Below are 13,419 nucleotides of genomic sequence, written 5' to 3'. Positions count from 1 at the left end.
AGGATGCAGTGAGCCGAGATCACGTCATTGCACTGTAGCCTGGGCAACGAGAGTGAAACTCTGTCTCAAAACCAACCAACCAAACAAAAAAAACCCAGCAGCCCAGGTGCGCCATGTGTAAGATGGGGTAGGATGAAGAGGGGTGTGTGATGCCCTTGCTCAGGGAGTGGCCTGTGCATGGTCAGTACTCAGGGATATAACCACTGGAGAGGGGTAACCTATGCAGCAGGTGTGCATAGCCTCTGGGGTCCTAGAGACGTAGGCTTGAATCTGGAGCTGTCACTTAACCTCTCTGGATCTAGGATGCCTTATCTCTATAGTAGAGGTAAACTAGTACCTCCCTTCCTTGTGGGGTCATGGTGAGAATTAAGCAACTCCAGGTGTACGAAGCTCCTCAGCACAGGGACTGACGGACAGTTGCTCCGATTGTTATCTGTTGTCATTGTTGCTGTTGATTTTCCTATATTTCCACTAGACCAACAAACACATCAGTAGCAATTACCAAACCCCTGCCGATCTAAAACGCTGCTTGTTATCTGATAAATTGCTGTGCTGGCACTTTATATATATATATATTTTAATTCATTTGTCCTTGGAGAGAAACACATTACTATCTAGTGCTTTGTAGGTACCATGTTCTAAGCACATGACAGATACTTAGTTACTTAGTTAATCCTTTCAACAACTCTGTGAAATGGTTTCATCATCTCCACTGTTTTACAGATAAGTAAACTAAGGGCCAGAGAGGTGAAGTAACTTGTCCAGGATTACACAGCTTGTGGCAGAGCTGGGATTTGAACCAATCTATGCTCTTTGCCCCTGCACTCCTGTTAAGAAATGCTTCTCTGTATCCAAAACTTTCTTCGTGGACAGGAGGGCCAGGCCATGCTCTAGCCCTCGGCCCTGAGCCCTTTCTGTGTATAAATTTGCCTCTAAGTGATACTCAGTTCACTTAGCCATCCCCTCCCCAAATACGTACTGCATTACCACCCCAAGGTAATCCCAGTAAATTGCAGCAGGGCAAATTATAATCACCATGGTAGCAGTAGCTAATATTTATCCAGGGTTTACTGGTCCTAGACAGTGTTATTATGCCATTTAATCTTCCCAACTCGCCTGTGAGGCAGGTCTTGTTATTATCCACATGTTATCTCAGAGGGAAATGAAGCTGAGAGGTAAAGTGAGGACACAAAGCCAGTTTCTAGGAGAACCAGGACTCCCCCAGGTGGTTGGACTTCAGAGTCCGAGTCAACCTCATCCTCCACTGCCTCCCTCTGTTGCCTAGTAAATCAAAATAATGATGCTAGCTGACATTAGCTGGACATCTTCTATACACTGAGCTCGCTTTGGGCGCTTTGTATTTGTCATCTCACTTCATCCCCAACCAAACTTAAGAAGTTGGTCTCTTGAACCCGTTTGGCAGATAAGGACACGGAGGCACAGAGAGGTCATTACACTTTCCCAAGATGCTCTCTGCTCAGATTCCCCTTCAAGAATGAAGGACTTTCACTCCCAGCTGCTGGCAAGGCTGCCCACACAGCTCTGAGCTGTCTGTACGTTTTTGGGCCTGCCTCAGCTGAAGGGAGTCCCCTTGCCCAAGGTTCTGCCCCCTCCCTGGGCATCTGGTAACTGGCTGATGCACAGCTGTAAAGCCTTGGTTCTCTCACCCCACTGGGGGCAGTTCCGAAGGGTCATCCCATCTTTGGAACTCCCTGCAAGGTGTGCTGAGACCTCCCTCGAGACCGTATCACGGCTCGGCTGCTCCCTCTGCCCAGCCCTGCTTCCTCCCTTCCCTCCCCCAGGTGTGGATTCCAAGGGAAACCCTCATCATCTCCATTTCAGGGCAGCTTCCCAGGAACCCACCATAACAATGCTGAGGCCAGGATTTATTTTATTTATTTTATTTTTATTTATTTTTGAGACAGAGTCTTGCTCTGTCACCCAGGCTAGGGTGCAGTGGTGCGATCTCAGCTCACTGCAGCCTCTGCCTCCAGGTTCAAGTGATTCTCATGCCTCAGCCTTCCATGTAGCTGGGACTACAGGCACATGCCACCATGCCCAGCCAATTTTTGTACTTTCAGTAGAGATGGGATTTCACTATGTTGGCTAGGCTGGTCTTGAACTCCTGATCTCAGGTGATCCACCTGGCTCCACTTCCCAAAATGCTGGGATTACAGGCATGAGCTACTGTGGCCAGCCGAGGCTAGGATTTGATCCCAGGTTCTTCACCACTTCCATCAAGGCCCAGGCCCCACTCTAAGGAATGTGATAGCTGGACCACGTAGTGAAGGGCAGGGGGCTCCTGACATTGCCCCTATCACCTGGAAGCTCTGCTTGTTTCTGAGAGGCCTGAGTCTACGTATGCCCTACAGGGCAGAACCCAATGCTGGAGTCCCAAGGCAGTGCAGTTTGAGGCAGGCTGGGACTCTGATTTTGGAGATAGACCTGGCATCTGGGTGTCAGCCTTTTCCAGGGAGTGGTATAATCACCTCTTAAGTGACTCTCCTGGCCCACATCCCCTAGCCCACCTGCCACCCGGCTCACACCTGCTCCACAGAGGTGGCTGTGTCAGAAGTCTGGTGTGGACTTTGCCATCATCCTCCCAAATGCTCTGGGCTCCCCACCTCTGTGTCTCCACTCAAATGCCTCCTTCTCCCCTAGAGCAGCCCCATCCATCCTCCCCTGGGGACCCTGTAGGACTGCACTCAAATGCCCACTATGGACAGAGACCAGCAGTGGCAGTGCACATGGAGGGCACTCTTCTCTTCACTTCTTCCACTTCTGCAGCAGCCAGTGTTTTCCAGAAAGCACATCCTTGGCGATGTCCAGGAGAGCAGATGGCCTTCTCTGGGAAGCCTTTTTTGGTGGCTGCCGTCACCTCTACAGGTGGATTCAGGGCTCTGTCTATGGGCTGCATTGAACTGACTCCACCTCTGTCCCAGGGTACCACACGGCACTAGGGTCACTTGGTTACTTGAGGGTCCACCCTGCTGTGAGCTTCCTTAGATACCAGGTTTTGTCATCTTTATTCCTGAGCCCCTGGCACAGCCTAGGTCCAGGACATGCAACCAGTCACCATCCATAGCCCTCATTGCTGTGGCTTACAGCCTCTTTGATAAATGTTTTGGTGAGAGAAAAAAAACCAATATCCACATCACCCAGACCAGGCACGGTGGCTCACACCTGTAATCCCAGCACTTTGGGAGGCAGAGGTGGGTGGATCACCTGAGGTCAGGAGTTCAAGACCAGCCTGACCAACATGGTGAAACCCTGTCTGTACTAAAAATACAAAAAATAGCTAGGTGTGGTGGCAGGCACCTGTAGTCCCAGCTACTTGGGAGGTTGAGGCAGGAGAATAGCTTGAACCCTGGAGGTGGAGGTTGCAGTGGGCCGAGATTGTGCCATTGCACTCCAGCCTGGGCAACAGAGCAAGACTACATCTCAAAAGGAAAAAAATACACATCACCCATGATGAGGTCTTTGACTGTCTCTATGTTTGAGGGATCACAGCCACTAAGTCATGCACGTGCCAGCCATTCACATCCATGACCACAACGAATCTACACTTCCCAGTGGCTGAGCTCCGAGGATCATGGGAACTAAGCCATGTCTGCCTTTCAGCTCCTTCTGCACAGAGTTCATGGCAGGCCTGGTGAAGTGGCTGGAGTTGTCCGAAGCCGTCTTGCCAACCATGACTGCTTTTGCGAGCGGCCTGGGAGGTGAAGGAGCAGATGTGTTTGTTCAGATTTTACTGAAGGACCCCATCTTGAAGGACAACCCGATGTTGATCGTTCAGGTACACTCAACACCTGGTGGTGGCTGCTGTGGACAGCAGAACAAATCATTTTCTTTTAGTGGCAGCCTAAAAATCACATCTAGTGGCGGGGAGCAGTTGGAAGATAAAATAAGTCATCATAATATCATATCATGATCATAGCTGATGTTGATTATCATTATTGAATATTTACTCTTGACTTAATGTGCATACAGTGCTTATTATGTGCTAGTGCCTTTTCAAAAACTAACTCATCTAAATCTCAAAGTGGTCTCATGAGGTAAGTAGTAAGACCACCCCCATTTCATAGTTGAGAAAACAGAGACACAAAGAGGTTCTGTAACTTGCCCAAGGTCACGCAGCTGAGGAGTGGCAGAGCCAGGATTTGAACATTGGTAGTGTGACTCCAGAGCCCGCCTTCTCCTAAGCTGTGGCGCCTCTTTTCAGAAGCTGAAGCTTTGCTGTGTGCCCTTGAGCATTACCAGCTCTGCATGCGGCTAAAGCAGATAGAAGCTTGTGACACAGACTGTTGGTGGGGAACGTACATGGATTTAAAATAGCCCCTTCCCCTCCTTACCTCACTCTCTGAAGTCCTCCTGTATTTCTGTCTTTCTATGCTTGCCTATTTATAATCTGGCTCACCTCTAGAATCTAGGGCAGTGGCTTTTTGCCTGTCTTGCTCTACCACTTGGTAGGAGTCAATATTTGTCAAACAAGTGGGCTGATTTTACATCAGCTTTGTTACTGATGCCTGTTACCTTTTCCTTCAGGACCTTCTGAGCTTCTCACTCAAGGATGGTAAGTTGATTTTCTAAGCTCTGTAAATGTTGGGTTCCCATCTTCATCCTTGGCTTTAGAAGCTAGTGAGAGGTGCCGCCACCTGGGGCCAGGTCTCCCGTGGTTTTTTGACTTCAGGAAGGAAAAGGAACCTCAAGTCATTGGTGAGCTGGCGAGCCCTTCGTTCATGCCAGGACTGCTTGGTGCTTCTCTGAGTTTATTTCACTTACTCCTCACAACAGGCCTGTGGTTTTACCTCCTAAGTAACGATTGAATCTGGCTCCTTCCCATCTCCACACAGGCCCCTGGTCTGAGCCTCACCAGGCGCCAGCAGGTAGCAGGAATGGCTTTAGTGGCACACTGGGACCCAATGGAGCAGGTGCCAGGGCTCCAAAGGTCCCCAGAGGTCAGAGGTAGGTAGACCCTCAAATCACCTAGACCACCCTCTTATGTAGATAGGGAAACTGAGGCTCAGAGAGGGGAGTGACTTGCTGACAGTTGTCATATCTAACCTCTTTATCTGTTCTAATGAATAGCCAGGGACCAAGAATTGGGAGCATTTTGGGCGTCGATTATATTACAATTCAAGCCCCACCTTGGCAAGTTACTGAATGTCTCTGTGCTTTGGTTTCCCCATGTGTCCAGAGGAGTAACAGTGGTCTCTACCTTAAAGGGTGGCAGTGAGAATCACATGAGTGAATCTGTGTAGAGTCCCAGCATGGAGCTGGCAGGCAGGGTGCAGGCCATGAGTGTTGCTGGGGTGATGGTGGCCATGGTGAAATAGGATAACCCTGGAGTCGGGGAACCTGGATTTTCATTCCGTCTCTGAGACTCTTGCATGTGACCTTGATCAAGTCTCTTAACCTCTCTGAACTGCAATTTCAAGTGCAAATAAGGGACAAGAGCCAAATGTTCCATAAAACATGATTTTTTAAACTGTCTAGGGTTCTAAGAACATGATCTTGTAAGTCATGTCAAGATCCTTACACAGGTCTTGTAAGGAAAAGGTTGGTGTCGTGGTTGGGCCAGTTGTCCAGCTCCTTCCCTACAAGCTCCATGAGGGCAGTGCCCTTGTTGGGGCTGTTTACCATTGCATCCCAGCAAGTGCAACACAGAGGACAGACGCATGGTGGGCCCTTAGTATTTGTTGGATGGAGGGAAGGAGGGAGGGAGCAATAGAAGGATGGGTGGGCGATCCTTCTTTGGAGAATGAGCTTAGATGCTGAGCAGCGTGGTTTGCTGAATGTCGTCCTTCTGCAGAGATTGACGGGGGCAGAGGAGGAGGCTCTCTGGGCTGCTGGATTTCTCCCTGGGTGTGAGACGGGCTAATTAGTCATGGAGTCAGCCCAGGAAATCAGCATGAAAAGCTGCATTTCTCAGAACTTCCTGGAAGGTTGACCTTTACTGAGAGTTTTAGGATCTTAGTCATGGAACGATGCCTTATTGGCAGCTGGGTGGAATTTTTTGCGTGTGCTAATCATTTCCGTCTCCTCACCTAGTAGCAACCCATGACACACTTTGCCCACACAGCTGAAAACATAAGTCTTTTACATGATGAAAGTCAAACTAAATCTGAGCTGATAACTCTCAGCCCCCGCACTATTGACGTTTGGGGCTGGATCATTCTGTTGCGGGGGACTGCCCTGTGTGACTCAGGCTGTTTAGCTGCATCCCTGGCCTCTACCCACCAGGTGCCAGTAGAAATTCCTGAGTTGTGATAACCAGAATGTCCCCAGACATTGCCAGATGTCCTCTAGGAGGCAAAACTGAAAATATGTCCATCTCAGGTGGCGCTGGTTTATTTGCATTTAGTAATCTTCCTAAGTTCTTCTAGTTGCTCTTCTAGGCTGCTCACACAGACTGTGAGTTATTGCAGACTGCATGATGGTCAGATCTGCCTCTGTGGCTGGTACTGTTACCCGCCCTTACAGGGAAGAAAATGAAGGCTCGGCAGGTTAAGTGAATAGCTTAGGATTACCTTTCAAAGTCAGCTTCAAAACTCCATTTAAGGCCAAGGTATCTCACCGTGAACTCCATATTGGTCCCTGGGTGACTTCAACTGTGTCATGATTTTTGCCCTCTGCTCTCTGAATCCAAAGGGAGGACCACCCCGAGGCTGTGGAACTATAGTAGGCACTCGCTGCACTTGAGCCACAGCACTCTCTACCACGGACTTGGCTCTACTTTCTGGCCTGGTGTTTATTGCTGGATTGCAAACCTTGCCTCCCTGATGAATCAGAGAGGCTTGAGCTGTGGTAAATGCAGGTATTGTCACCTGGCTGCTGGGTTCTCCATCAGCATCCTTGAGAGTCATACAGTTTATTATCCATATCCAAACAGCCTGGTCCATCCATTCCACTAATAAGAACTGACACCTGCTGTGTGTGCCCCGCCCCGTGCAAGGCACTGGGAGTAATTCTAATAGCAGATGTTTATTGAATGCCTGCTGTATGCCTGGCGCTGAGCTCAGTGCTTTCTTTATAGGAACCAATTCATTTAAATCCCGCAAGGACCCTTGGAGGTAGATGCTCTTACTGTTCCCATTTTACAGCAGAGAATGAAATAGCCTGCCCAAGCTGGAAAGTGAGGAGTTAGGATTCCAACCAGGCCTTGTGGATCCTGAGTTCTCCTCTTACCTGCTGTTCCGCTTCCCACATGGGGATAAGTGGAGACCTCACCCCTGCAGCTGACTTTAAGAGGGTGGAAAAGGCCTGAATGAAGGGCAGGTGCCCATGCAGCAGGAAACAGAGGAGCAGCCAATCTTACTGATCTGCATCCAAGAAGGTGGAGATGAGAAGGTCTCAGAAGCAGCCCCTCCTCTCTCCCCTCTGCTCCAAGACTACTGGTCTTGAAGTAAGCTTGTGGCTTCCTTAAAGCCCTTAATTGTCCTAAGCCGTGAGGACAAAAGGCAGGAATCAACCCCAAGACATCCCAATTAAACTGCCCTGTGAGGGCTCTGCAGCCAGGCTCAGCCTCTCAAAGTGGGGACCCTGGGCACACAACGGGGCTTAAACCCAGTGCTCAGCAATGGATAGGGTGTATGGAACTGAAATACCATGTGGTTTCTTCTTTATATGGAAAACATTCATTGAGGGTAAGAATGGGACTATGTCATAAATATTCTAGAAAAAGTATGTAATTAGAAAAGTTGGTAAATTGGGCTGGGCTTGGTGGCTCACGCCTGTAATCCCCGCACTTTGGGAGGCTGAGGTGGGCAGATCACCTGAGGTCAGGAGTTCGAGACCGGCCTGACCAACATGGAGAAACCTTGTCTCTACTGAAAATATAAAGTTAGCCGGGTGTGGTGGCACATGCCTTTAATCCCAGCTACTCAGGAGGCTAAGGCAGGAGAATCACTTGAACCCAGGAGGTAGAGGTTGTGGTGAGCTGAGATGGTGCCACTGCACTCCAGCCTGGACAACAAGAGCAAAACTTCATCTCAAAAATAAATTAATTAATTAAATAAAAGTTGGTAAATGGATAGTAGTGTGGTGGGCAGGTAAGCAGTTGTATTAGTGTGACCTGTGAGGTATGTCCTAGGACCCAGAAAGAGGGGAAAAGGGCTCCTGCCCTGGCACAGCAGCCCACAGCCTTGCCCTGGCACCCTGGCTCAGAGAGTGGTTTCTTAACAGGTACAGGATAGAGGCCACATGGCAATTTCCCATAAAGTACTGTCAGCCACCCTGTATCGGGCGTTTCCTGTGTCCCAGGTGCCAGCCAAGCTTACCACATCCATCCTCTTATTGACCCTCAACAAAAGCCAGATCAAAAAGATATTCTTGACTGGGCATGGTGGCTCATGCCTGTATTCCCAACACTGGGCAGATCACTTGATGTCAGGAGTTTGAGACCAGCCTCTGCAACACAGTGAAACCACTTCTCTACTAAAAACACAAAAATTAACCAGGCATGGTGGCAGGCGCCTGTGATACCAGCTACTCGGGAGGCTGAGGCACAAGAATCACTTGGACCCAGGAGACAGAGGTTGCAGTGAGACAAGATCATGCCGCTGCACTCCAGCCTGGTGAAAGGGAAAAACTCCATCTCAAAAAAAAAAAAAGAAAGAAAGAAAAAGATATTCTTATTTCCTCTTTGGCAGATGAGGAAACAGGCTTAGAAGGGTTAAGAGACTTAACTGAAGCCATTCAGCTAGTAGGAACTCAGATCAAGGTTTAAACCCAGGTCTGTGTGACAAACGCTGAAGTTTCTGCTTCTGGGTTCCTTCGCTTTGGTCTGGAGGGCAGCCCCCAAAGAGCGGGGTTTGACCATGATCTTTTCCCAAAGGTGTGGGCTCTCCCAGCAGGTATGAGGTCAGCCCCAACCCACCAGCCCTGCCTTCATGCTCAGAGATGGAGGCATTGCTGGGAACAGGCTGGTTCAATGCCTTTCAGCAGGAGGCTGTTCAGCTCCCCTGTCTTACCCTCCGCTCCTGATTGGGGGGATTTGAAAATGTGGGGAGGGTCAGGGTTGTTATCAAAACTTCCAGGTGCCACGGGCATTTAGGGCCAAGTTCCCGGGTGCTGCTGTCCTTTGAGGCATAAGAGTGTTAGGTGACGCAGTACGGAATGCAGTTACTTCTGTATTGAGAGATGCTGGGGTGGGCGAAGGAGTCCTGTTGTGAGCACACAGCCTGGCTCTGGACATGCCCCTTGCTCTTCCTGAAGCGGTGGGACCAGCCCCTTCCAGGGGCTCCCACAGTATGTGGTCTTGTGTCTGGGGTGGGCACAAGGGCTGATCCTGCAATTCTGGGTGGCTGGCACACTCCTGCCCTCCGGTGGCAGAGCTGAGATCCCTGGGTCACCCTCCTCAATCGCCCTTCTTTCCAAAGAACTGCTCTATTGTGATAATGTAACTTTTAGGTGCACCTGTGGCCCATCACCTAGGGCTGCCCCTGAGATTGTATGTATACCCCATGTGCATAGAATACAGGATTCACAACTGGCCAAACAGGATTGTCCTAGGACACCAAACTCACTCAAGAGGAGGGGATTTGCCTTTAAAGGACAGTTACTGTGGAATGAGCAGCAATGTTAGCATCAGATAATTTGGATTATAATAATCCAAGCTCCAGCACTCTCTAAACTGTGCGACTTTGAGAAATTTTTTATTACCTATTCTTTTCTCATGTGCAAAATGCGGCATCCTAGTGACAACCTGCTAGGACCATTGGGAGGATTCGAAATCACAAATGCAAGCTCCTTCCATGAGACCTGCTGCTCAGGATGCTGGGTGCCCTCGCCTGAAGAGGTGGCAGGAGAAGCATCATGTGTGCCTACAGGCATGAGCACATCCAGACTCTCTCAGACTGGGAAGAGCTCATTTGCAGGAGGGGAGCCCACTGCTCTGTTTCTTGGGGCAGGAATCACCTGTTTCAGAAGCACTGGGAGCGGGAGTGTTGTTAAAAGTACAGATTCCTAAGCCCCACCCCAGACCTGCATGTGGGACTGAGGGCGCTGAAATTCCACAAGCTCCGTGGGACCTTTATGTTTCCCGAACACTAAGAACCACTGTCCCACTGTGAGTCTCAAGTCTCCACATGGCCCTGTTGCTGTTGGGCTGTTTCAAGTCCATTTGACCTTGGACTTTTGAAGGTCTCTCCTTGTGAGGAGGAACAGGTACCCTGAGGCTGACCCTCAGATCTCTGAGCTGGAAAGGACCTCAGGAGACCAGCCCCTTTGGTCCTTCTAGTAGGGTCCAAAAGCCCGGGCCTGGGCACCAGACTGGAATCTACACAGCTCTCAGGAGCAGCTGGGGGGATCTCGCAGCACCCACTGTCATGGTCTGAGGGAGATCACAGCCTGACCCAAACTTAGAAGGAGGCCAGAAGGAAAGAGCACAGGCTGGAAGCATGGGTGGGCTTGGGAGAGAGGTGTGTGGCTGGAAGACAGTGTTCTGTTAGCTCATGCCCCTGCTTCCCACATCACGGTGTGGGAAAGGGGAGGCAGTCAGGTGTTCAGCCTCTGCAGCCAGGCTGCCACTTTACTACTCACTGGCTGGGTGAACCTGGGGCAGCGGGCCTAAGTGCTCTGCACCTCACTTTCCTCTTTGAGAAGATGGAGTTTCTAAAGTACCTGCCACTTCAGAGGGTCATAAGGATTCAATAAGCCAATACGTGCAGAGAGTGTAGTGCAGAATCTGATCCAGAGGAGTAGTTGGTAAATGACGCTTCCAGATTAATAGGATTATTGATCACAGGATGTTTCTTCCAAAAGGAGATACACATTTCATCCAGCAGAACTGTCCCGCCATTTGAATCTCCCCCAGTGGAGGTCCACCTGCTGAGTCATTCATTCATTTCTACAAATACTCCATTCTTCTTGCATACAAAGATGATTGAAGCTCTGCTTTGTTTTTGGCATGGGCTGAGGAGCTAGGGATGCACAGTGGATTTGGAGCTTATATTTTTTATTCTAGAGGAAGAAGAGACAAACAAGTAGGCAAATACAAAATATATATAGTTGTTTTAAATAGTGATAAGAAGAAGTGGCTGGGTGGCTCATGCCTGTAATCCCACCATGCACTTTGGTAGGCAAAGGTGGGTGGATCGCTGGATATATATATACAAATTATCTGAGCATGGAAGCACATGCCTGTAGTCCCAGTTACTCAGGAGGCTGAGGCAGAGGATCACTTGAGCTCGGGAGGTTGAAGCTGCAGTGAGTGAGCCAAGATCGTGCCACTGTGCTCCAGCCTGGGTGACAGTGAGACTCTGTCTCAAAAAAAAAAAAAAAGATAAGAAGAAATAACTCATAAAAAAGAGGACGGTGGCAGGAAGGGGCTAGACAATGTGCAGTCTTACAGACTATGGAAAGAAATGTGGACTTTATTCTGAGTGCACTGGGGAGGTGTCAGCGAGCTCTAAGCCAGGGAGAGGACACGATCGGATTGGTGACTTTAAAGTAGCTCAATGGCTGCTGTTTGGCAAATGGAGTGTGGAGGCAAGAGTGAAAAATGAGAGCGGTGAGGCAGCTGTGGCTGGAGAGCGATGGCTGTGGCAGTGGCAGTGGAGATAGAGTGAAGTGGTCAGACCCAGGAAATGTCTTGGAAATGCAGCTGTCAGCATCAGCTGGTGGGTTGGATATTGGGACAGGGAAACAAGAACTAAGAACACTGCTCAGCCTTATGGTCTGAGCCCCAGGGTGGATGGGCACTTTTTTTTTTTTTTTGCAATGAAGTCTCCCTCTCTTGCCCAGGCTGGAGTGCAGTGGCGTGATCTTGGCTCACTGCAACATCTGCCTCCCAGGTTCAAGCAATTCTTCTGCCTCAGCCTTCCAAGTCACTGGGAATACAAATGCGCGCCACCACACCTGGCTGATTTTTGTATTTTGTAGTACAGAAAGGGTACTACAAAGGGTACAGCATGCTGGCCATGCTGGTCTTGAACTCCTGACCTCAAGTGATCCACCCACCTCGGCCTCCCAAAGTGCTGGAATTACAGGCGTGAGCCACTACGTCTGGCCTATGGGGCACCTTTTATTGGGACAGGATCTGAAGGAGCAAGTTGGCCCCCTGGCAAGTTGGCAGTAGAGCCTAGGCCAGAGAATGCCAATATCCTGGGTAGCCCAGGACTTGTGCCCCCTCTCTACTGCCTTCTAAAAGAGGAGATTTGTTTCTAGAGCCTCCAGAAGGAAGATGCCTTAAAATACAAACCCTGGCTCCAAGACCAGCATCCCAGTCACTAAGTCTTTGAAGTGACCTTTACACGAGGCTGAGATACGAAGACCCGTGCCTGAGATTGCTGCAGGAATGCTAATCACACATACACCCAGCAGCCGGCATGCTAGGAGATGAATCACTGCAGCCTTGACCAATGGAGTATGTATTAGCAATTAATTTTAATTGCCACATTTAATCACTGCAGCCAAAGCTTCGTTTCTACAACACTATTATCACCTGGGCGAAATAGTCTTTGCTCCTATGGGGAAGCAAGGAGCTCCTTTTTTTCCATGGAAGTTTACTGAACGTAATAACCCCAAGACACAGCATGTGGTATCTGTCTCTAGCACATAGACAGCTCCTCATCCCGGGAGACCATGTTTCACCCTACCCTGGGTCAGGGTAGGAACTGATTTCTTTTGCAGAAGCTGAAACCTCAAACTTCAAGACTTCAAGGGCTGCATCATGTTGAATAGCTTCTCATGTGGAAACATGAGGCCAGGGAAAGGAGGGTCCCCTCTACCAGAACTCAGGAAACCCTATTTTTGGCAAGCTTCTCAGATCATGCTGATAGGCAGCTAGACTGGGGAATTTGAGTTTTAGATAACTCATGTCTTCACAGGGCCAGGGCACACAGGGCAGGTGGGTACAGAGTAGCTGAATGCCAGGTTCTTTCGACTTTCTCTGTCAAAAAGATTCAATTGGGAAGCCCATCATAGTACTTGAGTCACAAAGAATTTGACCTAAAAATCAGAAGAGTTTATTCATTGGTTCATTCATTGTGTAAACATTTTTTGAGTTCTTACTAAGTGCCACGTCCCAGGGAGGTACAGGGGTTGGAAAAACAGATGACTAAGCTCACAGTCGACTAAGATATGATGAATACAGTCAACTGGGGAAGATACTGAGAGAGGCCTGTGTACATGACCACAGACCCCCCCAAAGGCAGGAGCGATGCAGAAAGGGTTCGGAGAGGAGGTGATGGTTGAGCCAGGTCAAGGGTTAAGTGATAGAATAATGGCCCCCAAAGATGTTCACACCCTAATCCCTGGCACCTATGCATATGTTACCCTACATGGAAAAAGAGACTTTGCAGGTGTGATTACTTTAAGTGTCTTGGGATGGGGAGACTATCTTGGACTTTCCAGATAGTCCCAATGCAGTCACAGAGTCTTTATAAGAGGGAGACAGGAGGATCTAAGTCAGAGCAG

At 49.3% G+C, this 13,419-nt stretch overlaps 1 protein-coding gene across 8 annotated transcripts in view; it reads left to right on the top strand.

The window, feature by feature from the left end:
• TMCO4 (transmembrane and coiled-coil domains 4) overlaps positions 1-13,419 on the top strand; it is a 111,820-nt gene that overhangs the window by 20,604 nt on the left and 77,797 nt on the right. For 6 of the 8 annotated variants that reach the window (XM_035307980.3, XM_035307982.3, XM_078330607.1 and 3 more), the window contains 2 exons: positions 3,622-3,796; positions 4,546-4,573. The exons of the other annotated variants lie outside the window; for them this stretch is intronic. In XM_035307980.3, coding sequence (XP_035163871.3) covers positions 3,622-3,796; positions 4,546-4,573 — 203 coding nt within the window. The remainder of the gene's footprint in view (positions 1-3,621; positions 3,797-4,545; positions 4,574-13,419) is intronic. 8 annotated transcript variants of the gene reach the window in all.

This window comes from Callithrix jacchus, chromosome 7 (genome assembly GCF_049354715.1).
Source record: "Callithrix jacchus isolate 240 chromosome 7, calJac240_pri, whole genome shotgun sequence".
Classification (NCBI taxonomy): Eukaryota; Metazoa; Chordata; class Mammalia; order Primates; family Cebidae; genus Callithrix; species Callithrix jacchus.
Note: the sequence above shows the minus strand (reverse complement) of the source record. Positions and strands in the feature narration are given on the sequence as shown.